The 27,413-nt window shown below is 36.4% G+C and overlaps 1 protein-coding gene across 1 annotated transcript in view; it reads right to left on the bottom strand.

The window, feature by feature from the left end:
- The window catches only part of LOC126248535 (hemicentin-1-like), an 838,517-nt gene that overhangs the window by 271,487 nt on the left and 539,617 nt on the right, over positions 1-27,413 (bottom strand). Inside the window, exons 32-34 of the mRNA XM_049949594.1 lie at positions 25,749-25,929; positions 19,223-19,361; positions 10,663-10,805 (exon numbers count right to left, since the gene is read on the bottom strand). Coding sequence (XP_049805551.1) covers positions 10,663-10,805; positions 19,223-19,361; positions 25,749-25,929 — 463 coding nt within the window. The remainder of the gene's footprint in view (positions 1-10,662; positions 10,806-19,222; positions 19,362-25,748; positions 25,930-27,413) is intronic.

The raw sequence follows: 27,413 nt of genomic DNA, 5'->3' as shown, positions 1-27,413 counted from the left end.
GAAAGAGAAGAAAATACTGTATGCAGATGACATGACAGACTTGAATAATGACAAGAACGTGGTACAGCTTGATAGAAGGGCATACATATCTGCAAACACCTCAACTCAGTGGCTCCTGGAAAATGGACTTGTTATAAACTTAAAAAAGACTATGTATACAGTGTTCATACATAAAAATAAGACTAAGCACATGGATTTAGAGGGAGACTGGAAGAAGCAGAATCAAGTAGATTCTTAGATATTACAGTTGATAATGAGTTGGAATGAAAGCAATATATTAACTCTGTCTGTAAGAAACTAAGCTTCATCATATTCATAATGAGACAGCTGTCATAGTACGCAGACAAACAGCTTCTGTGCACAGTACACCATGGACTATTTGAACCATACCGGCAATATCAAGTGATAGTGTGGGGAAACTCAAACATTCAAGAAATAAAAAGGGTGTTCACATAAAAAAAACAATCAGGATCATGTTAAGAAGAAAGACTTCTGAAACATGCAGAAACTACTTCAGGCATCTTAACTTTTACATGCTTTTACATCTATGAAACTATAATATATGTCACAAAAGATAGTGCATACTGGACAACAAATACTGTACACACCCACAACATGTACAGGAAAAATGTCATACAAAGCATACCCCACTGATTGTCAATGCTTTGGAAAGGACCCCAGTACTCAGGTATCAAATTACTAAGAAGTCTGCCTGTAAAACTGTGTAACAATGCACTTGAGACTAAGTTTTCAAAGAATCTCAAAGATTATCTGGTGGAAAATGAATTTGACAGTGTTGAAGAGTATTTATTACATTAAATTTATACATAATCATTACTTATAAATTATAACTGAAGCCAGAATGTGAGAAAAATGGTTAGGAAGTATGTGATAATGAATGTTAACTATTTTTGACGTTTTCTATATTACATGTACATTCACTGTTCACCATGTAATCCTATAGGATCAAGAAACTGTGCTCTGAATACGCAAATTTTGCTGTGGTCGATATAAGTAAACTGCAACGTAACCTTCACACCAGACATGGGCACCACCTAAACTATGAAGGGAAAAAGTTTGTGTGTGAACGTGTCAACAAAATAATTAAAGAAAGACTCACATGGAATAAAACAATCTATGAAAGTAGCGGCTTGAGTAATACCTGGAATGTACATCATTTCTTAGTATAAAATTCAGTGAATCGGCAGGTAATAAACCTCCTGTACTTGAACTAGGTGCTAAAAGCAACATTCAAATGAGAGAGTGTTCACAGACAATAAACAATGAACATAAATCTGTTACTGTGATGCAAACGAACATTCGCTGCATTAGGAGTAAAGTATTACAATTATAACATCTTTGCAGTATTGAAAACTTTGATGTTGTTTGTATCTCAGAACATTGGCTGACAGAAGATCAAGTACAATATTTTGTTACTCAAGGGTATTCTGTTGGAGACATTATGTGTAGAAGCGAAAGAAAGAATGGAGGTGTTCTAATATTTGTTAAAGATACTATAATGTTTACCAAAATAGATGTTAGCTCTCACTGTGCAGAACTAGATGGAGAATTTAGCTGCATAAGACTAAATGCAGAGAATACTATAATTGTTAGCTTATATAGATCACCAGGTGGAGATGTAAATTCATTTTTCGAAAGATTTGAGCTGCTTATGAGGAAAATACTAAAATCTAAAATAAAACTAATTATGTGTGACAATTTCAACATTGAAATGGCCAACAGTGATGAACATGTTACTAGAACATTTTTAATGTCTTAAGATCACTAAATTTACAATGTAAAAATTACACACCAACACGGAATAATGCGTGCTTAGATAATATTATAGTAAATTTTTCTAGAGATATGTATGACATCAGACTTGCCAGTGGAGCCCTAGCTGATCATGTACCATTGATTTTAACATTCTGCTGTGATCAGTTGCCTAAATCAGACAAATCAGTCAGAATCCAGTCTAATGCCACATGGATAAGAGGGCAGAAAGATGAATATATTCATGTATTTATTGACAGATTATCTGATGTTAACTGGGACTTTGTATACAACACACAATCTGAGAAGGGTCTGGTGAAATGGTGTTTAACAACTTCCTGAAAATACATAGTTATGGTAGTCCTGCTCAACATTAATCAAAAGTAGCCCTAAGCATAAACAGAAAAACAAACAGCTAAAATTGTATACAGATGAGCTAGCTCTCACTAGGGAGGAGATGCTCAGACTGTACAGAATATATAAAAATTCTTGTAAACAAGGACCTGAGCTAGATAATACTTATTATAGAGCTTATATAAAATGTAAAAAAATTAACAAAGACAAACTGTCCTTGGCCAAGAAACAGGCATGTGAACATTACATTGAAAGTGCTCACAACAAATGTAAAGCAACATGGGACATCATCAACCAATATAATTCACAAGCCCACACACCAGATGCAATGCTGGTCCCAGAAGAAGTAAATAATTACTTCCTAACCTAAGTGAGTGAGCTGAAAAACAAAATCAAGCAAAATGGCAGTTGTGCACTAGATCATCTTGGTGCTGTGCCCCATAGGAGGTATATACTTTCCACTGGAATATTGTCAGCCCAGAGGATATTGTAAAAGCTGTGGCAAGGTTCACCAATTCCAAAAGTATGGACTGTTATTGGTTCTCTACTATGTAATGAAAAAAATAATACACTTTATCTGTCAACCTCTTTCTTTCATTTTTAATGTGTGTTTAGAATCTGGAGTTTTCCCAGATGCACTCAAAGCTGCTAAAGTGATACCAGTCTTTAAAAAGGGAGATAAGCATCTACCCCAAATCTATCAACCAGTTTCTATTGTCCCAATTTTCTCTAAAGTTTTTGAATATCTAATGTACAGTCAACTAAATAACTATTTTGAAAAGCATGATCTCCTCTCCAATAGACAGTTTGCATATCAACATGGTAAAAATACCACTACTGCTGTTACTGAAATTGTTAACCAGGTGTTAATTGCATTTGAAAATAAGGATCTAGTATCAGTTGTGCTTTGTGATCTTAGCAAAGCCTTCGACTGCATACCATTTAACACCCTACTTGCAAAACTGGAATTTTATGGCATACACAAACCATCTTTAGATGTAATTGAATCATACTTAAGTAACAGGAGACAGTTTGTATCAGTTAAAAATAGATGCTCCTCGCTGAAGGCTGTTTGGACTGGAGTGCCTCAGGGCTCAGTCCTAGGTCCTTTTCTGTTCATCATTGCAATTAATGACTTACCTTACCATGTAGGAGCAAATTCAACTGCGTGTTATCCAAATGACATAACACTGCTCAATACACACCATGACACAACAGAACTGCATCAGGCAACACAGGAAAAACTAGAACTAGTAATGAATTGGTTTTCTTCTAATGAACTCCTGTGTAATCCTGATAAAACACAAGAAATAATTCTGGGTTTAACTAAAGCTGTTGAAAGCAAATCAGTAAAATTTTTAGGATTCCAAATTGATTCAAAATTAAACTAGGAGGAACATATTAGCCATATCTGCAAGAGAATAGCAAGAGTGTGTTATCTCATCTGGAGACTGACAGATGTAGTTATGGGGACATTCTTGCTTTGTCAGTGAAATTCTGAAAATTTAAAAAAAGTAATCAGAATAATGGACAAAGCTAAGCCCAAGGAACACTGAATCTATACATCCACACAGCACTGCTTTATGTCAAAAGCAACTTAAAAGAGTTCAAGACCAGAGAGAACATACATCCCCACAACATCAGAGGCAAACTGGACTTCAACATACCAAGACACAGACTCACAAAGACTGCAAAATCACACAAAATAATGAGTTTAAAACTCTTCAATAAACTTCCAGCATCTGCTTGGTCACTGACCAGTAATATTTACAAATGTAAGATTTATGACTGGTTACTCAAACACCCATTTTATAAGATAAAAGAATATTTTGAAATAATCATTGACATTAGTATAAAAGAATATTCCTTAAAAAAGTGGAATTAAATTGTAAAAAACATTACTGTAAAATTATTGTTAATTGTATATTTAATGTTCAGACCTATTCTGCTGCAAGTGGTCAATGGTGAATAAACTGAACACTGAATACTGAATAAGTCGTAAGGTGTGCTGAAGAGCTGTATAGGTGTTGGCAATTGTCAGCTTACTTAGTTCCTTGGTATAACACAAAAAAAATTGCTATCTAATATCAGAAATTGTGGAGCTCTGTCATTCACACTTGAATATCAGTTTCCAAACTTTAGTCAACTAATCAAACTGTAGGTAAAACTAATGGAGATGGATTTTTGTTAAGAAGTTTACAAGTCAGAAACTAAGATGAAGGACAAAAAGCAGTAACAACAGGATAACCACCACACATAGGGAAACTTGCTAGTCCCACATTGCTGAGATTGTCTTAGACGCACACACACACACACACACACACACACACAAGTAATATGTATCAAATTGTGTGTACTAAGTGTGGTCTCAATTTTTAATATGTAGATCACACTTTGTCAGCAGATTTGAAACACAAAGCAAACAATAAAGAAAAGTCACAGTTTGCTTGGTTGCTGAGTTTGCATTTTATGCATCTTAGTTATGGAGACAACAAGAGTTTTAAAAGTGTGACCTTTATACATTCAGTATCTATATACACTGCCTAACAAAGAAAGTGAAGTACATAGGAAGGGTGGAGGAAATGGAATGAAACTTCATGGTTTCATGTTATTGCAGTGACTGCAAAATTGAGTCAAATTTACAAAGAAGTTGGCAGTATAAGCTTACTTATTGTTATGACTTCAAATCCCCTCTGGCCTTGATGTATGCATTGGTTCAGTTGGGTAGTTTCCTATAAAGCCTTTGTATCCTCTCCTGACACAAGCTACCTCACAACTGTTGTAAATGTTCCTTTATCTCCTTGTTACTGGCACTAGTACACAGTTGAAATCTGTGCTGGTTGCACACATGTTCTATTGAGGACAGATATTGGGATCTTGGTGGCCATGGGAGTGCCTCAGCATTGCACATAAGTTCATAGAGACATGTGACATCTGAGGATGACCATTGGCCAGTTAAAAATGGCACCACAATACTGTCACATGAGAAATAACACAAGAGGATGCAGGATGTCTGTGAAATACCGTTGTGCCATCAGAGTTCAGTGAATCATTACTAGCTGTGACACGAGGTCATACTCTATGGCCCTCATACTATGACACCACGACTAACACAGCTGCAGCTCTCTAAAACACTGGAAGAGATGGTCTTCTCACCAGGTTGCCACCATACCTGCTGACATTGGTCATCCAGGGCAGTGCAGAACTGTGATTCATTACTGAATACAGTACAATGCCATTCATCGGTAGTCCTTGCATCCTGGTCATGGAACCACCACAAATGCAACCATTTATGTTGTGTTAACAACTGCATATACGTGAGACCATAATACCACAGTCCACCTGCTGCCAGTCTCCTACCAGTGGTGAGGGTTGACACAGAATGTTGCAGTGAGTCCGTCACTTCTTCCCAGGTGTTAGGCACAGACATAAGGGGATACAATGTGCTTTATAGACAGTATGGTGATCTCCCCTTGTAATGGTAAGATATGGTCAACTGGAACCTTACTGACTAGTATGCCTACCCTCACATTCCTACACAGTCCAACACTTGGCTACTATCACATCCAAATGCACAAATCTGTATACTGTACAATTCAACCAGCTGGCCAAATGGAGAATCACAATGAGGCTCCTTTCAAAGTCTGTCTGGTGCTCATAACATTGTTTCACTTTAGTATGCAGCACCTCTTCACCTCTTGTGTTCTTCACAATGACCATTCAGTGTCTGACACTGTTCATGTCCCTTATATATGCTACCAGGCGTGATAACAATACTAAACTTGAACAACACTAATGCACTCTGGTGGCTGTTCTACCTGTCACAGAGAATTTCAACTGTAATCATTTACACACCGTCAATGATGTACACTTGTATTCACATGCTGATAGTAAATATTGTCAGGGAAACTAGCTATTTAGGTGTATAGGAAATAACTTGAAGGTGTACTAAATTGGGCAAAGTAATTCAAATTCTGGTAATTCAGAAATTCTTGTTATTCACTTTTACATAACTGAGTGCTATTAAGTATTTGGTGCTTACTACTGATGGCTGCCCCTACAATTTTCAATATTTATCATTTTCATATTGATACATTGTGTACTTATTATTTATCTAGTTCTCTTTTGTAGGGTTCTGTATTATTTAACTTTATGTTGTGGGGAATCAACATGTTTCCTGATTTATTTGTGTGTATATACTGTGGTGTCAGATTACCTCAGATAATATTATACAGAAGGCAGGGAACATAAAACATTCCAGCTACAGCAGCTACATTATTATCATTATTATTACTGAAGGATAAGGCTTCACACTGTGCTCATAATGTGAAATGTATATCAGAGGCAATAAAGTATTGTGTAATTTTTCTAGAAAGTACCATTCTCAAGATTTAAAAACCAATTCATTTCATTATTTTCTTGTTCCAGCATTACCCGCAGAAGTTTGTTGTTTATAACTTTGACACTTTCATGTATAACTTTGACAACTGACAAGGTGGAAAATGACAAAAAAAGTGTAGAAGCAGAAGAACACATAATAACACATCTGAACAGTATCTGAAAGCACTGCTGACATATGAGGATATGCTCTGTGCTACCAGAACTAGTGCAGTGGGGTGATGAATTCACATATCAAAGTCTACTAGCTGGTTTCTCCTCCTCAGGCCTCATCATCCACACATGCATCAATCACACAGAACTGTACTATGTTAGGACAGTGATTTCACAATGCAGTGAAGCACATGTCATTACTCTGTGATTCATATTAATTACTCATCATATGCTATCATGTCAGTTTAGCATCATTTGGAAAATTATCTTAATTTTGTGCAGTTATTTGTTTATTTATTAATTTTTTAACAGTGATGTACAATAGGATCTAATTGAAAAAAAAAGATTACCTGTGAGCTCATAAGTATGTGACAACTTAAGTTAAATGATAATACAGTTCTAGAAATTAACATGGCTGACTGAACATTTTACTTGGTTTCAGACGTAAAGTTGGATTATCATTAATACCAGTATTTCATCTGCATGGTAATCCTTGTGGAGCTTACAGTTGTACAAAGATGTAGTAAACAGACCTAAAAATAGCACAGTTTCAACTTTATAATTTAGGAGTAAATGAGACAGCTCAGCAAATAGCACCATTACTGCTCACTGAATAGTAGCATCATTGAGTGGTGGACAGGCACACAGAAAAGAATGAAAACCTACCAGCTTTCATAAAATTCCTTTATTGAGTTACAACATAAACAAAACCACACACACACACACACACACACACACACACACACACACCTGTGCAGCTATTTTGTGTTAGCTTTGAAGTATGTGGACTATTGCCTTGAGAAGTAAATGAGTCCAAATTACACTCAAGAGTCCTTGACTGAGACAATTTGATATTGATCGGATAACTGTGATTCAAATTACTGGTTTGAGAATTTATAATGAGTGAGCTCCATGCCTCAAAACTAATTACCAAATAAAATAGCTTAAAAAATAAAAACTAGCCAGAGTAGCAGATGCATGGACTTCAGACAAGATTACTGAACAAATTATGAGATTAAATGCAAAGTTTATACACATATAAAGAATGGGACCAGAAATAGTTTCTCTGGTCTATCAAATTTGAACTGTAATCAGCCAAAACAAATTGCAAACGGATATTGAAATAAATAAAAAAGATTTCTTGCACGTTTGTGAAAAATTACATGGACACAAATTCACTTTTAAATGACAATGGAAATAGAGAGCAGACTTCAGACATCACAGTGTGTAAACAGTCAATCTAGAAAATGACTTAGGTATGAGAGCTGGGACTTTAATAATGGCAGCTATTTATTTACAGCTCGTACAAAAAGGATACGTGTTTCAAAGTTTTACTGACCTTCAAAGTAGTGACCAGCATTGAGTATAACCTGTTGCCAGCAATTTGGAAGTCGTAGAATATTCTTAGCAGTGGCAGTTGTGCTGACAGTTTGAGTGGTGCGGTCTATTGCCCGATGAATTTGTAGCAGTTCTGAAGTGAATGCCGTGAAGTGATTCCTTCAGTTTAGAAATTGAGTTGAACTCATGAGAGCTTAAGTCAGGGTAATGCAATAGGTGGTATAGCACTTAGCAGTCCCATCAGTCAAACTAATCAGTAAGAGCTTGCACTGTACGTGCTTGAGCATTGTCCTGCAAAATGATGGTCAGGTCCTGCAAAAAGTGTCATCACTCCTGTCCTCCTGTCTCTAAGCTGGTCGCAGGTTGTGTTCCAAAAATGAACAGCATAGAGACAGAAGTGATGACACTTTCTGCAGGACCTGACCATCATTTCGCAGACCAATGCTCAAGCACATACAGTGCAAGCTCTTACTGCTTTGTTTGACTGATGGGACTGCTAAGTGCTATACCACCTACTGCATTACCCTAACTTAAGCCCTCGTGAGTTCAAATCGATTTCTAAACTGAAGGAAACACTTCACGGCATTTGCTTCAGAACTGCTACAAATTCGTCAGGCAATAGATCGTGCTGCTCAAACTGTAAACACAACTGACATTGCTAAGGCTATCCTACGACTTCCACATCACTGGCAATGGGTTATACACAATGCTTGTCACTACTTTGAAGGTCAGTAAAATTTTGAAACACATATCTATTTTGTACGAGCTGTAAATAAATAGTTGCCACTATTAAAGTTCCAACCCATGTATATGTTACATTTGGTACAAACTTTCATCTTTCAATTCCCTCTGTGTGTCTAGTGTTCTTATGTAACCACATTTATTTTGTGTTGCATGTAGTATATATATATTTCTGTGCACTTAGAGGCCATGTATGTTATTATATGGAGTGTACCAGTCTTACCCAAAACATTATATTTATTTGGTGGGAAACAAATGTTATATTGCCAACAAATATCAATTGTCTGTATTATAAAAATGAGATTATGCACATTATTGTTGGATTATAGCTTCTTACATATTGGAATCTTTGAAAAACCCAAAACATATTACTCCAAAATGTATATCTGTTTATGTTCACTTTAAAGCAAATTTGAGATAAGTTCTCTTCAGATATTTTCATTTTCTTCTTAGGTTTACATTTGGACAATGTCACTAATAGTGCATAATATTTAGCCAGACAGCTTTTCTAGTTTCATTGAGTACAGCAAAAACAAAGATAAACAACATTTCTGTACTAAATACAACAAATTAAATGATAATTCATCTTGTACACAAATGTTTAAGGAAATGCAAAATATTAAAACAACTTATCACACAGAATTCTGTTAATATGATTCTTAAATATAGGTAATGCAGTATTTTGCAATGTGTAGGCATGCGTTCCAAATTATCAGAGAGTTAATGATTCACTAACACCAATAAAATTATTAATACCTAAATGTTGCACACATATAGGTAAAATTTTTGATCCAAACTGTTATGCAACATAAAAATGTGTTTTGTATGATTACTCTTGTTTTTCTCTTTCTTCTAAAATACAACTGAAAGTTTGACTGTATGATTTTGAATGAAACATCCAGTTTTACACAACTAATATCATACAATGAGCCCATATGCAGAATGATTGTTGAAATATTCAAGATTATGTAGAGTGGCTTGGTGTCCAAGTGAACAGCACCAACTGATAATATTAAACAGTTGAGATTACAATTTTTATTGACTCTTGATGAATTTTGATTTTCACAATGATCAGGTACACTGACAGTATTGGAGCTATGACTGAGTCTTCCTTTTTAATGTCCCTCAACTCTAAGGAGGCACTAAAGGAGTAAAGTAAAATCTTGGACACATTTATTTCTTCTTCTAGGTGTATTCCACTTTCAATATATGGTATATGTAAAATGCTATTTCAGTACTTATGGCTCTGGCATGTACTTTACAAAGCCAGATGCCCTTCCTGACATCACAGTGTTGCCCTCAGTTGAGTGAAATAATGTTGTATAAGCCATCTAATCATGAATTATATAACATTTTGCCATACATGAAAGTATTTAAATAATTTGATTTGGTGGTTTTAACTAAAGATAGGGAACCAGTCCAGATTTTTACTGAATAAATGAGCTTGTGGCCCATCTCTAACTAGCTCATCACTGACAGGACATTAAATCTTTGTCTTCTCCTGTCTCTTCTTCTCTATTTTGCAAAAATATGGCAATATTCAAAATTCAGAAACAGAAAACTATATTTATTTGAATTCTCATTTGTTAATCAAGGTATCCCACTAGCAATAGGAGACATTATCAGGAGCACATCTATGGACCACTTAACAATAATGTTCTCTTAAATGCTTTTGGGTAGGCGTCACAGCCTCAGTAAATTTGAATAATGTCATTGTTTCCACCAGGATGTGGGTGCAATGTCATTTCTCAAATTATTTTCTTAAATTGAATCTGGTTTCATGGGCAACAAATCACCTTTTCCTTATAGATCCTAATGTATGTTGAAGTTCATTTTTGTATTGGTGCTTTCATTTTAGTTTTGCTACAAAAATTTATATCAAAAGCAATATGAATATTATCTTACCTATAATTGTCACATTGAAATGTTTCTTTGTGGAACCGGCATCATTAATGACTTCACAAATATAATGTCCTCCATCCTCTGAGTGTACATTTGAGATTTCCAGAATCTTAAAGTCAGGTGCCAAAATTACATTGTCTTTTTGACTGTAACAGGAAAATGACAGCTGATAAATTGTAATTTAGAAGCATCCCATTACAAAAAATGGAGAAGTATTTAAACAATAAGTTGTTATCTTTTAATCACTGCTGAATATTAGTGCTCACGTAACAGAAGTCAAGGAAGAGAAGGAAGAAAGAGAAGGAAAAAAAGGAAAATTATGCAATTTGTAGTTGCATCAACACAAAAATATACCCTCCATTTGGGAGTGCATCATTCAAATCAGGATTGTCAGTTAATGCCACTCTTGTGGACCTCAGCAAGGCATTTGACTCTGTCAGTCACAGGATACTACTAGAAAAACTGCACTGCTATGGTATTAGAGGCTCAGAACTATCTCTGATCAGATCCTATCGGAGCGACAGAAAACAAATTATGTATTTTAACAATATGCGGTCAAATGTCTTGGATATCATGCATGGTGTACCACAAGGCTCTGTGTTTGGACCTTTACTTTTTATAATATATGTAAATGACTTGCCCAGCACCATGTTATGTAAATCCACACTCTATGCAGATGATACAACTTTTGTTACAAAAGGGAAAGGTTTAGGAAAGTGAGGCTCATCTCAGAGCAGCCATCAAGTGGTTCCAACTCAATGACTTGAATATAAATCATGATAAAACTGTAAATATTCTCTTTACTTTGTGTGTTAAGAGTGATAAGATTGATTGTGTCTCAGCTAAACTACTTGGGATCCATCTTGACTCAAAATTAACGTGGAAGAGTCATACCGATTGTATTTGTACTAAGTTAGCCCATGTGACATATTTGTTAGGTAAACTAAGGTAATGTGTTAGTGGTAAGTTATTACTCAATGCATACATCTACATCTACATCTACATTTATACTCTGCAAGCCACCCAACGGTGTGTGGCGGAGGGCACTTTACGTGCCACTGTCATTACCTCCCTTTCCTGTTCCAGTCGCGTATGGTTCGCGGGAAGAACGACTGTCTGAAAGCCTCTGTGTGCGTTCGAATCTCTCTAATTTTACATTCGTGATCTCCTCAGGAGGTGTAAGTAGGGGGAAGCAATATATTCGATACCTCATCCAGAAACGCACCCTCTCGAAACCTGGCGAGCAAGCTACACCGCGACGCAGAGCGCCTCTCTTGCAGAGTCTGCCACTTGAGTTTGCTAAACATCTCCGTAACGCTATCACGGTTACCAAATAACCCTGTGATGAAACGCACTGCTCTTCTTTGGATCTTCTCTATCTCCTCCGTCAACCCGATCTGGTACGGATCCCACACTGTTGAGCAATACTCAAGTATAGGTCGAACGAGTGTTTTGTAAGCCACCTCCTTTGTTGATGGACTACATTTTCTAAGGACTCTCCCAATGAATCTCAACCTGGCACCCGCCTTACCATGCCTTTTTCCACACTCATTTAACATATGCCACTTTGTTGCGCGGAAACTCACCTGGGACAAAACAAGTTTTCATTTGGCAAAAGAAGCAGTCAGATACATCCATGGAGTCAGAAATAATGAGTCTTGTAGACTGTATTTCAAAAATCTAAAAATACTAACAGTTGCAGCACTTTTCATACTAAGTTTTTTGATACACACCTAAGAAAACCATCACAGTCACAAACTACGACACTCTATCCATCACCATGATACACGTATAAAACAGCAAATTGTCAGCCCAGTTGCTAGACTAAAGAAAACTCAAGATAGTTACAGGTACATGGGAGTAAAACTATTTAACATGTTGCCAATAGAGGCACATAATGTGTCACTGAGTGAGTTTAAAAGTGTAACAAAGAAATAGCTCAGAGAAAAAGCTTTTTATGCAATAGAAGAGTTTATAATGTGCACTAAAGATGATCTTAAGTACCGGTACTAATATAGTTTCACTTAGATTAAACTTATACATGTAAATATAATGCAAATACCTTGTGCAGCATCAAGGACAAATTTTTGTATCTTATTAGACATTAATGATCTACAATATATTACACCATTTCTGTTAGTTGTGTAAACTGTATATGTACACAAATGACGACATCAATTGCATTTTTAATGCCTAAAGGTGGATAATAAAATAAATAAATAAATAAATAAATAACCTTCTCAAGAATTTTGTAAAATTATGTGAGTAGTGAAACAGGTTTGTGGTATTGGCATCTTTCCTACCACCTTCCTTATAGTGGGGTTTAACAATTTTATATTCCATTATCTTTGGAAAAATGCCAAGAGATAGTGATGCATTACAAATTTCAGAAAAGATGGGAGCTTGTGTTCTTAGAGTACATATAATTTTCTTGATCTCAGAAGGGGTAGTGGGTGAGACATTCAGAAGACTGACTTTTATGTGAGTTGCTATTTCGACATACAGCTCTGATTTTTTTCTTGAAATGCTTGTCCCTGCATTCCTATTACAATTAAGAAATGCTTCCTAAATATACATGCTACTTTTAACATATAGCCTTCCATTTAAACCAATAGTGATGTTATGCTGTTCAGTGACCTTTTGTCCTGTCTTTTGTTTCACTATATTTCATATAACTATATTTCATATACATTTAAGTCTGTTGTCAGAAGCACTGATCTTTGACATAAAGTGCAGGTTCTTTGGTTCTTATGAATCTGTTTTATTAATTTTGAGCAGTTTTCGGAGTGTGCAGCTACTGCAGCATCTTTGCTTATTCTTGCCAACAGATACACACTGTTTTCCTTTCACAAGATAGTTAAATCACTTTAGTTATCCATGGTTTCTTTACATGGCTATTTAAGACCTCTTACGGTTAGTTTATGAGGAAGAATATTTTCAAATAATGACATGAATTTATCATGGAATATTTTATGTCAGTCTAAGTTTAACATAAATTACACCAGGAGTTATCTTTTGTAAACTCTTTTTTAAAACATCTGTCCTGGAGTCAATATTTATTCTAACTAATTTCCACTGGAGGGAGTCTATACTGTAAGGCCTTACCATATTTATCAAACTAACTGAACATCATCATTAGACAGAGTGCTTTATACTGGATACACAGTTATATTGTTGCTTTCGGCTTGATCAAAGAAAACATTGTCAATGAGACTTCTACTGTCTTTACCTACCTATGTTTCAAAGTTAATTACTAAGATCAATCTTTAGGATCCAAGCAAGGATTTCAGATGATTTTTCCTATCAGAATCCTTAGAAAAAATCTGCTTTGAAATCACCACAGACTATTAATTGCTTATTGTTGAGAGATAGCTTAGCAAGAAATCCATATAACTTATAAACAGTTCAGAATTTCTTAGTGAATTAAAAGAAAACTATTTTTCAGTAGTAATCCATAACTACATACTTTTGTGAGCAGATCTTTTCAACATTTACTTGTTTCAGTGTTTTTGAACCAGTGCCCTGTATTAACATATGCAACAACTCTTCCTTTTTCCTATTATTCCTACATTGGTAAGATACTACAGTGTAATCTTTCATATTCAACTTCTCTAACCCTGCATTTATGTGGTGTTCAGACAGGCAAAGGATGAAACTTTCTGTCAGTTTGGAACTGGGTGCTGGACTGAGACTTGAAGTCGGGACCTTTGCTTTTCATGGGCAAGTGCTCTACCAACTGAGCTACCCAAGCATGACTCATGACATGCTCACAGCCCCATTTCCGCCAGCATAGTTCTAGAAATGCAGAAACAATCGGCAGCAGCCCTTTTGGTCATTTCACTATCCAAAACACTTCAAACCACCACTACGGTCGCAGGTTCGAATCCTGCCTCGGGTATGGATGTGTGTGATGTCCTTAGGTTAGTTAGGTTTAAGTAGTTCTAAGTTCTAGGGGACTGATGACCGCAGATGTTAAGTCCCATAGTGCTCAGAGCCATTTGGACCGCTCAGTTTGATCACCACAGACAGTCTCCTTCTTCAACCATGGTATCATCGCCTTAAAAATATGCAGAAACTGGTTTTAGTGAGTGGAATTTCATTCAGATGATGAATTGTACATTAGACTATTTGTATATTAATTCTAGTGTGATAATATTAATTGTTACCTTTAACATTAGAAACCAATGCTAAAAATTACACCATTCACCAGCTTTGACACATAAAAAGAAATCAAATTTAGTTGTGACACAAAATCAACATCTAAATCACCTGAGTTCTAGGAATTGGTGGACTGATGCCCGTACCTTATTAGATTAGATGATTAGATTGGATTAGTTTTTCATTCCATAGATCCGTGCTAAAAGAGATCCTCGTGGATGTGGAACATGTCATTTCTTTTATTTTTTATTGTTTTTAAGCTGAAATAACAATACTAATAGTATGAATATAAACAATACATAATTTGTTTCTATTAAAAAATTCGTCAATGGAGTAGAAGGAGTTGGCCACTATTAAGTCTTTCAGGCTCCTTTCAAACTGATCTTTATTTGTAACTAAATTTTTTATGTTTGCTGGCAAATTATTGAAGATGAGTGTTCCTGAGTAGTGGACCCTTTTTGAACTAAAGTAAGTGCTTTTATGTCCTTGTGCAGATCATTTTTGTTCCTGGTATTGTATGTATGAACTGAGCTGTTTGTTGGAAAAAGAGATATATTATTTAGGACAAATTTCATTAAGGAGTAAATATACTGTGAGGTAGTAGATAATATACCCAGTTCTTTGCAGAGGCTTCTACAGGACGTCCGTGAATTCACTCCACAAATAACATGTGTTACACTCTTTTGGATCCTGAAAACTTTTTTATTTTTATTTTTCTTTTCTTTCTTTTTTTTTTTCATGGAGACACAAACTGGTGTCTTTTGCAAACGTCATAGCATTGCTTTTGTTTGACTTGAAGAGTTACCCCAAAATATTATACCATATGACATTATGGAATGAAAGTAGGCGAAGTATGCAAGCTTTTTTGCTTTTGCGTCGCCTATATCAGCTAAAACTCGAATTGCAAATACAGATTTGTTAAGGCGTTTCTGCAGTTCTGTGGTGTGCTCCTCCCAACTGAATTTATTATCAAGTTATAATCCCAGGAATTTAAGACTGTCAACCTCTTCTATTTGCTCTTCTTCATACTTTATGCATATGCTGGGTGGAAACATCTAACAGGTTCTGAGTTGTATATAGTGAGTCTTTTCTAAGTTTAATGTCAGTGAGTTGGCTTTAAACCACTTATTAATATCCATGAAAATATCACTAGCAGATCTTTCCACAACTACACTCGACTTACTATTTATTGTAATACTTGTGCCATCTGCAAACAAAACGAACTCTGCTTCTGGCAGTGTAACTGATGAGAGATCATTAATGTACACAATAAAAAGCAATGGCCCTAAGATGGATCCTTGTGGGACACCACATGTAATTTCTTCCCATTCTGATGATGATTGATGACTTAATTCACTAGTCCCTTGCACTGAGCACTGTATGTGTCTGCTGTTTTATGGCTAACCCAAGAAACACCATGTGATCCATGCTACTGGCCAGCTGATACTAACCAATATTCCCTACCTTAAAAGATATATAAATGAGTGATTGCTGGTGAATTTGAGAGTTTTCATATAGTATGAAGTGTGTTATGAATAACAGAAGAACCGCACAAAATGTTTAAGAAGGCAGACAAAAGTAAGGTTCATTAGAATATTAGAGGATCAGGAGGACATTAAAGAGTTTCCTATCTGTTTGGAAAATTTCTTCTGTTATTCATAGCAGGTTGCCTGAATCTTAATTCTAATCTAAAAAAGCCCCCTCTTCCTCCAGTAACCATAGAAATCTCACTTTGTGTTATGGTTACCACCTGGACATTTTCTGCAAATCCCCATTAGCACTTTTGGAAAGAAGTTTCATTGTCTGTTTCTCACAATTCACACTATATGAAAACTCTCAAATTCAACAGCAATCAATCATTTATATATCTGTTAAGGCAGGGAATGTTGGTTTGTATCAACTGGCAGGTAGAATGGACCAACTGGTGTTTCTTGAGTTTGCCATGAAACAGCAGTCACATATAGTGCTCAGAATAAGGTAAAGGCATCAGATCACCAATTTCTAGAACTTAGTTGATTTAGATGTCAAATTTGTGTCACTACTAAATTTGATTTGTTTTTATGTGTCAAAGTTGTTGAATGTTGTAATTTTCTGCATTGGTTTCTAATGTTAAAGGTAACAACTAATACTGTCACACTAGTATAAGTATTCAAGTAGTCTATTTGAATGAAATTCCACTCACTAAAGCCAGTTACTGCTTTTTTTAAGGGGATGATACCATGGTTGAAGAAGGAGACTGTCTGTGGTGATCAAACAGAGTGGACCATGACTAAAATGAAGCAAATGGTTTCAAGTGTTTTGGAAAGTGAAATGACCGTAAGAGCTGCTGCTGGTTGTTTCCATATTTCTAGATCTATAATGCAAGGAGATAAAATTATTGTAGTGAATCAGTACACATCTATGGCATCTGAGAAGAGATTTTTCAAATGAACATTTGAAGAAAATTATTAAGAAGTGTGAGATTTAGGTTCCAGGTTGTTGCTAGTTAACATTTGTTTTCAAAAGCGGTTTTACAGTTTGGGAGAAAATTTAAAACTGCCTCACAGATTTAACAGATATAAGAAACTGGCAGGTAGAGATTTTGAGCAAAACCGTAATGATGAAGCACCCAGAACTGTCTTCTAGAGAAACTCAGTCAAGAAATGGACTGTGTTGTGTCAGGTTCAGTCTACTACAAGTTGAAAGGCTTTTTAACCAGCTGTTTTCTTCTTTTCTTGTACTTTTGATATACAAACAGATTGATTTATTTGTGAACCACAAACACAGCTTTTTCATTCACAAACCTATATTTTGTTGCATGGCCCATACTATATGACTCTTTCCTTAAGTACAATGTTGCAATGCCTGTGTTATTCTGAATTACGATGTAAAGTTTCTTTGGATATCCATGTATGGTTGACAAAATATGGAAGTTTGGGTCAGGCCATGAGATGTGCATGTATAGCCAAACAACAAGCCAAGTGCTTGACAACAAGCAGGAAATCCAGGCTCAAGTCTCAGTATGGCACAAATTTTCATTGTTGTCATTCCATTCTATAGCTGATGGTTATTCGTCTTGGCAACTGTGAATAGATGTAATGTATCTTTTCTTATCTTTCCAAATTGAAAGTCTTAGAAAATCTTTTCTTATTGTGTGACAATTTGGTTAGAATTTTTTTCATCATTTACATCAGAGCAAATGTTCAAGTAATGTTTTATGTAGTTGCATCTTATTACAAAACAACAGCAAAAATTTCATCCAGTTTTGGGTTAAATGGCCCATACTAGCTGCTGTTCACCTTTACATCAAGATATGAAGAACAGCTTAAGAGGATAACTGAAAAGAAGCATACTTCTTCAGGGTTAAAAATTTCTACCAAGTGTGGAAGATGCTAACCTCTAGTTAATGAAAGTATCAGTAATTTCCAGCCAGCACCCCTAATATATAGTAGAAACCACCTATCATTAATAACAGCATTTACTCTAAGAAACACATGTAACATACACAGGCAAATGCATCTATGAGGCAATGTACATCTTGACCAGGTCAATATGCCTAATAGTGGCTTATAAGAATGAGACCTAAGAATACTGTATCAGTTCAATTCAATTCAGTTTTATTTGTTCATTAGATCATGATATGGAATATATCAATGTTATGAAGTGTCAGTGGGTGATTTATGGAATGATAGGAATATAATTGCAGAAAATAGGTGACACAATTTTGCAACTATTTTCACAGGCAAAGTAAATCTGTGCTGACACACAGTAACTGTCATCTGATTTCAATTGTCAGCTAAGTGTGTCAGTGATATATAACCATACAAATTTTATTTCTTCAGCTACAGTGACACTGTTTCACTGCAGGTTACAGAAAAATTTTCTGCACTGACATTTTGTCTAGTATTACATTTTTCAAAATTGGTAAGTAATCTGTTTGTGTTAGCCAATAGTACAGATGGTAAGTAAGTTCAGTTATTGCTGCTTGTACAGTATTATTGCTAGAAGTCACAAATAAGTTCACATTGTCAGCACACAGAAAGGAACTGGCATTATGCAAACAGTCAGGAACAGAACTGGACCAAGGACTGGTCCCTGAGAAACACTGTGCATTGTTGTACGTAAATTTGACTGGGAGTATACTACTTCACCAGATTTGAAGTGCTTTCTTTCTTCAAGAAACTGCCCCTTTCCATTTAGGTAGTTGCAGAACTAATGAATGAATATGAATTACATTACACCATTTATGAAAATACATTTTGAATGCTCATTTAAAATCTTCAGCAACTGAGACAACACAGATGTAACAACTACACACATTTAGGCAGTGCCAATTTACAGGTATTCATAAGGTTTTCTTGACAGGTAGCAAATTGTTTTTAAGTTGACATTACAAGTTTTAAACCAGTGTGCACATGTTACTTACATGAAGAGAGTTCTGTCACCATCTTTTGACCAACGAATATCTGGTTCAGGATCTCCTGATGCTGGACACTGCAGTAGCACAATATCTCCTTTTACGGGTCCCAGATCTTCTTCAGAAGGGCCATCTATAGTAGGTGGAACTGCAAAGGAATTAATGATGAATATGAAAGCAAAAATTTTTTCTCAGCCTTATCTAAATTACTTTTTTGTACAATATACAGCACTATCAATGAGACTTGGATTCCATCAAATTTTGAATTAGTTGAAAAGCTTCTTTCACTGCAATGTAAAAAATACTATAAAATAGTCATGCTCTCATGTTAGAACTAATAAACATACGGGCAGAATACCCTCTGTTGAAACTAAAATACAATTGCAGGGAAGTAACAGAATACTGACCAACATCATAGTTAAATTGCTTAAAATAGGAATTACTAAGTACTGGGTTACTGTAGGAGGTTGAAAAAATTACAGTTCACACAATTAATAGATCAAAGGAAAAATTCATAGTCACATGCCTTCAATTATGAGTGTTGTAACAAATAAGGGGCCCACTAATAAGCAGATCAGCACAGTAGGTGAGGCAACTGGAGGAACAGAATGTCTTACAAAAGATAAAAAGAATTATTTTATGTGGACATTATCTGTGCTATCTCTCAAAATTTTTACACTACTGAGCAGATGACTTACGAGTTCTAAACTACCGTTATTGTCATGACAGTTTGATCCCTCTGATTCTGGGGTCTGAGTGACCTCCTCTTGCTTTTTAACCTTCCAAAATCTCTCCCTCTCTATTACCCAAGGAAGGGTCTATTAGTTCGAAAAGCTAAGTACTGCATCACCTTTACATGTGTCTATCTGCAATTCTACGCCTTTTGCCTCTTGAAGGTAAGTACTCACCAGCAGTTCTATTTCAAATTAATTAGTTTCTTTCCTGATAAAGACAGAATTCTAAACAGATTTAATGTGGCAAGTTCATTGACATCTTATGTAACATATCTATCATGAAATAATGGAAAGTCCAGGATGCAATAATAACAATATGGAAATAATAGATGGCTACTCAACACACAGAGGAGGCATTGAGTCACAGACAGGTTCAATGAAAAAGACTGCTAGAAATATTTTACCTGTTGGACAAAGTCCTTCTTCAGAAGCAGAAAACTTAGACACATTCACACAAGCACAAATCACACACATGACCACTGTCTCTGGGTGCTAAGGCTGGACTGCGACTGTGTCTGACATAAGTAGCAATCTACACGGGGCCTCACCACTATCCTCCCCACCCCTCCCATGGTGGTATTCCACCACTCACCAAACCTACACAATACCTTGTCTGTCTCAACTCCACCTATGACCTCAGTTCCTTGCCTCATGGCCCACATCCCTGCAAAAGACCTATACACAAGACCTCTATCATACACATCCTCCCACTACCGGCTACTCCAACCCTGTTATCTTACCCCATTCAAGGCAGAACCACCTCTGAAAGCACTGATGTGATCTACCAACACTAACCTACACCCATTGTGTTGCATTATATGTGGGCATGACAACTAACAAGCTGCCGGTCTGCATAAATGGTTACCACCAAACTGCGGAAAAGTGGCGGCTGGACCACCCAGCTACTGAATATGCCACCCATCATGATATGCTTCCTTCTAATGACTGCCTAACAGCCTGTGCCATCTGGATACCTCTTACTAACAACAGCTTTTCTGAACTGTGCAAGTGGGAACTTACCTTCCAACATATCCTTTATTCCAGTACCCTTGACCTTAACCTTCACTAGTCCCTGCCTATATCCTTCTCTGCTCACACTCCAGTACTACATTTGCCTCGTATCCTGCCAATACACATACAAAGTCGTTTCCCCTTCTCTAATTTTCTCTTCTCTCCTCTCCTTTTCACATCCCCCTCCACATTTCCCCCACTGCAGCACAACCTTCCAATACTGCATGTAGAAGCCCTTTCTTGTCTCTACCATGTCCCTGCACACTCACACAGGCAGCACTAGCATCTTCCTCCATCCCTACCTAGCTATCAGTACCTGTCACAGCCCTGTGCCTCTTCCATACCCCCACTACCCACCCCAGCAAAACGGTTTGCGAGAGATTGGCAGAAAATATATGGGAGATAATAAAGCTCCTGTATGGTTATAATCAAAGCCTTGGTTGAAAAACTGCGTGTGTATGTGTGTGTGCATGTCATTTGTGTTTCTGTGAATCTGTGTGAGTGTTCTAGCTCTGAAGCAGAATTTTTTTCCAAAAGCTGAAATACTTCTAGCATTCTTTCCCATTATGTCTGTCAGCAACTCAACAGCTCCTCTATGTGGTTAGTACCAATCTATCCTTTCCATATTGTTTTAAATCCATCATGAAAATCTTCATGGTTAAATTAGTATTTGTAATCTGACATCTGGTAAAAATATGCTTATTACTTTGGCTATATTCCCCGAGAAGATTGTACGATAAGACAATATGGAGTAAACATAAGCAAGATAAACCAGTACTCTAATCCTAATATTCAAGTCAACACAACAAGAAAATTCCAGGTTGGAATATCAACAATATAAGGGAAAGGATAGACTGCTACTCACCGAAAAAGAATAGACATTGAGCTGCAGACAGACGCAACAAAAACGATTGCTACACATTTAGCTTTCAGTCAAAGCCCTCTTCACAAAAGGAAACACACACACATTCATTCACACAAGCAAGCATACCTCATGCTCACCTGACCACTATCTGCAGCAGCTTGGATTGTTTTGGAGTGTGCATGTTGAAGTGGAACTCAGCAAACTAGTTTCTGGTTTGTGAGAGATTGGCACAAAATTTATGAGAGATAATGCAAAGATAAGCTCCAGTAGGGTTATAATCTCAGCCTTGGTTGAAAAACTGATTTACAGATTCCAGTCCACAAAAGTATGCTGTCTCAAAGAACAGGTCATCTCATGCTCATATGGGACTTGTTTTCATGGCACCATCAGTGTTTAATCAATGTATTTATGGACAAAACCCCAGAATAATTTCAGTAGGTATGTATGGTTTGGTGGTGATACATACTGAAAAAATTCTCTAAGGTTGTCAGCCATGTCAAGCAGTTTAAAGTACACAAGCTTTCGACTGAGAACTCCTCAGCCATTGTCCACTGGGCACTGTCATGTGGTTGCTGCTGTCATCCTTCTGCATGGTGATACCAGCTGTGACTTTGCTGGTGCTGAGTCCAGTGCCAGATAAATTAATGTTTTGGTTGCAAGAGTGGTGTGTTCACATCAACATTCGGAAGGCCAGGCCCCAAGCTGGGCTTAACTGCAGACAGCTGTCTTTCTTTAATTGGGGTTTTTCAGAAAATTTTATCTCATTCAATTCTTTTATGATGCTGTCATGGAAACTATTTGTCTGTTTAAAAATAGATATTTTGTGAAATTCAACTGAGTGTCCATTTTCCAGGCCATGCTCTGCTACTGCTGAGGTTTCCCGATACCATAGGTGCATGTTGTATATGGGACTGTTCCATAGAGCACACAATCGGTCCAACATAAAACTGTCAACACCCACATGGTTTTCTATATATTCTTGGCATTCTGAGGCCTACATCACCTTTCATTGGCCTCATGAGTTGTCAAATTTTTGTTGGAGGCCTGATGATTGCATTGGCTATATGCTTCTTTAGGAGATAGGAAATATTTTCTGTTACTTAGCTTCAGAATGGCAATAAATGCAGTCTTCTTCATGTCCTACTTAAGATGTTCTGGTTACAAGTCATTGGTAAAATAACTTGCAGATTTTGTTGGGTTTTGTAGCTGTTTCCTTTGAAAACATTCTGTAAGTGGCTCACTTCTTTCGACAGGTACCAAGATTTGCAGAGCAGAACATTTCTGTACTGGGTAGCAGTAGCTGGTAGTGTGCAGATAGTGGGCTGTGTGGGTACATTTTCAGTAAAAACTGTGACCGAGACACTGATTTGCTTTTAGGTGGACAAGTACATCAATGAATGACAAGACACTGACCATCTCTACCTCCACTGTGAACTCGATATGGTTATTGATATTGTTGATGTGGTCCAAGAACTATTCCAATTTTTCATGTCCATGGGACCATACAATGAATGTGTCATTGACATAACAATAAAAGCAACTAATCTTTGAAAGAGCTGTGCCAGGAAAATGTCGTCAAAGTACCCACAAACAGATTGGCTATAATAGGAGCTAATAGGCTTCCCATTGTGGCACTTTACATCTGGTTAAAACATTCTCCACCATACAAAAATACAAAGAAATTCAGCTGGCTTTCACACCACATGAGGCAGAATGTAAAACAAAAAAAAATGCACTGTTGTCAACAAAACAGCCAGAAACACCAACATGAGTGCCATGTCAGCAGTTAAGAAGGGACTTGCCACAGGGTATTCTCTTCACTTACGTAATATGTGGTGCAGAACAAGCAGTTCACAAGATTCCCAGTGAAACTGCAGAAGCAGTTCCTCAAGAAATGAACTGCATTCTTCCAAAACCAAGCTGACATTGCTGAATGTAAAAAATCACTGAGCATAATGGCCTTCATGAGCTCTGTGAGACAGCTCTCACTGCAGTCCTGACAACTGATGGGGGCAATGAAGCCATCACAGTGAAACAAGCCTAGTATGATGCAAAGATTCAATTATGGTGGAGGAGATAACCAAAAATTATCATGGGACCCAATAATGAGGAACACATTGGGGCATTTCAAACAGTCTTCACTGAAGTTACTGTCATTAAAAATCTCCACACTCAGACACCATGACCAGATATGTTTTACGGCCTTCCAAAAATTCACAAGGACACAGCTCTATTTTGCTTTGTGATTGCCACTAGATTGCCAACTTACAAACTCACAAAACCTCTGGCAAGCCTCCTTACTACACATTTTTGATGCGGAATAAAGAATATGACTGACTTCACCAGTGAATTATGTGCCTGCATCCTGAAGAAGAAGATATGATGACCAGTGATCTCATTATTCATGCATGCTCCCATCAAAGACTGTATGCATCTGCTCTCCCAGTTTTTTGACTAAACTTGTGGATTTATTTAAGAACATTCTGTTGTCATCATAGTTTTTTTTTATGTTTCAGAACATTTTAACCATACAGACGGTATCTCAATTGGAAGTCATTAGCCTGAGTTATAGTCAACCCGTTTATGGAATACTTTGAGGACACTGACCTGGACAAGGCTCCTTCAAAGACTAATTTATTTTATTGTTATGTTGATGACATTTTTGTCTGGCCTGATGGACGTCCAGAGCTCAAAGAGTTTTTGGACCATGTCAACAATATCCATGACCACATTAAGTTTGTAATGGAGGAAGAGACAGACAGTGTCTTGCTATTCCTTGACATCATTGTCTGCTGGAAAGCAGATCAGTATCTCAACCACAGTTTAACAAAGACCCACCCACATGGACTGATATCTGCACACTACCAGCTACCACCATGCAGCATAGAAACTTTCTCTTCTGAGGACCTTAGTACATTGAACAGAAGCTGTTTCAGATGTTGGAAACTGGCCAAAAAAAACTCAGTAACTTACAGAAGTTAAGGAAATGGCTACAACAATAAACAGATTTCACCAGCTATTTCACCACAGACCATGTCCCTGAGATATGGACAAAAAGAAGCTTGTATTTTTACCATTCCATAGCTCAGCAGCAGGAAAGATTAGCCAACTACTAAATAGGCATAATCTAGATTCAGTCTTCATGTTTCCAGGAAAAATCGGACTACTTGTGTGGCCTGTCAAAGATGATGTAGGCCTCAGAATGAAAAGTGTCTTGTGGAATATAATACATGTTTCTGCCTATTGTATCCAGAGAAATCAGCAGTACCCGAATATGCTCCTAAAAACAGACACCAAATTGCATTTGGTAAAACATATATTATTAAATGGACAAATAGTTGCTAGGACAGCATCATAAAAGAAGCAATCAATACAAAAATTTCTGACAACGGACTTATTAAACATGGCTGTCTGCAGTTAAGCACGGCTTGAGATCCAGCCATCGCAAAGCTGGAGTGGGGATGTTGGTTTGTGATGAAAACATTTCCTTATATTGTATTGAACTAGGTACCAGTGATGTTACAGGTAGCAGTGTTATATAAGGATGGAAGCAACATCCAGACAACAGTCACCACTTCAAAAAGGTTGAGGAGTACTCAGCTGCAAGCTTCTGGATATAAAACCATGAAATGAAACTAGAATCCTGAGAGGATTCTATCAGTTTGATGAAGATTTCTATAAGGATTCTTTTTATTCAGTTTTTCTGAGGTTTTTAGAGTCCTATTTATAATTTCTACTTCACTTTTAGTGAAGTTCTGAACATGCACAATATGAAATAAACAATATTATCTCTTTAATATATTTTTAAAAGAAAATATATTCCACATATAATTTACATATTTTGCTTTATACTCTGGAATACTTAATTACAGCCTTGTCAACTGTCCAGAAATCTCATGACAGATTTAAGTTATTAAATGCTTACCCATAACAGTCACCTCAAAACTTCTCTCATTTTGACCAACTTTGTTAGTTGCAATGCATGTATATGTTCCTCCATCATGAGGTTTAGCATTATTAATCAGCAGAAACTGCTTGTTCTTTGAAAGCACTGCACTTGGCACTGTGCTTGGTGTAATTGGATGCCCATTCTTTTGCCATGAAATCTGCAACAGAATGAAACATGGAATTAATGAGATAATTCATGAGATAATGTTTTAACAAAGGAATAAATGAATGAGAGTACATTTATACATGTTATAACTGTTACGACTTCATAAGCATGGTAGGAAATTTAAAATTTGAAGAGGAGTCAGACAATGAAACTTCACGTAACTAAAACAGTTCTTGGTAGCCCACAAAGTTTTCAGATTCTTTAATTGTGAAAATGAAACAGGTGTATCACTAATAAAACATGTCTGAAGCACTTTCATTTTGCTTATGTTTGCTGTTTGTACATAGTGCAGACAAACCTCAAGCATAGACTGAAGAGTTTAACAGTGAAATCTATTGTTAATATTTAAGCATCTTCAAACCATTTTTTACTAAAAAAAGTTCTTATGAATTGATGGAATTCACAGTGGATGAAAACTCTTCAAGCCACTTTAGCTGTTATGTAGTCTTTTATTGGGAAAACTGCTGGTTTCACACCATTACTGGAGCATCTTCAGGTGATACAATGATCAGCCCTCAAAGAATTGGGAAGCTATGTCCCATAGTTCAGATGCAAATAGAAAATGTTGATACATTATGGGCTGTTGTCAACTGTAAAATTCGCACTGAGCACCAGTAGGTGAATGTCAGACTGAACCCATGGAGTGATAAGACCATAAGAAAATGTGAAAATAGTGACCGATTGTTATGCCAGTGCTATGGACTGGTAATTGGTGGTGTCTTTCTAGAAGCTCCTATTGGCAAAAATGCATCCTGAGTTTGATACCATGAATCATGATGTTTGCTAATATGAGTTTCAAGTACAACACCACCAATTACCAGTCATCTTTTTCACATTTACTTATGGACTTATCACCCAAGTGTTCAGTTTGACATTTACCTACTGGTGTTTAATGAAAGTTTTACTATTGACAACAGCTTACAATGGCTCAACATTTTTTATTTGCAACTGAACTAAGGGGCATTGCAGCTTCCCAATTGTGTGAGGGCTAATCATTGAATCACCTAAATATGCACCTGTAATGATGCGAAACCACTTGTGTTCCCAATAAAAGACTACATAACAACTGAAGAGGCTTGAAGAGACTTCTTTTACTGTGAATACCATCAATCCATAACAACTTTTGTTAGTAAAAATGGATTGAAGGTTCTCAGATATTAACAATGTACTTTTTTAGCTATTGCTGCCCTATGTACAAAGCAGCATGTATTAACAGAGAAGGGGTGAAAGTAAGCATGATAATAACACTAAGGTAAAGTGCCATCAATACATTGAAAAGAAAATTGTATAAATTAACAATTTTATCACAGAATCAGTTGGCACATTTTTGTATTTAGGTAAGTTGAAGATAATGACTGGTTGGATAGCAAAAGAAATGAAGAAAAGAGTAAAAATTGTCAGTAGTGATTTTGGTAAACTAAAAAGAGTTTTCAATATTAAGCTTCTGGTGTAGTTATCAATTTTTATTTATGACAA

Source organism: Schistocerca nitens, chromosome 3 (assembly GCF_023898315.1).
Source record: "Schistocerca nitens isolate TAMUIC-IGC-003100 chromosome 3, iqSchNite1.1, whole genome shotgun sequence".
Classification (NCBI taxonomy): Eukaryota; Metazoa; Arthropoda; class Insecta; order Orthoptera; family Acrididae; genus Schistocerca; species Schistocerca nitens.
This window is presented reverse-complemented; position numbering and strand designations above follow the sequence as displayed.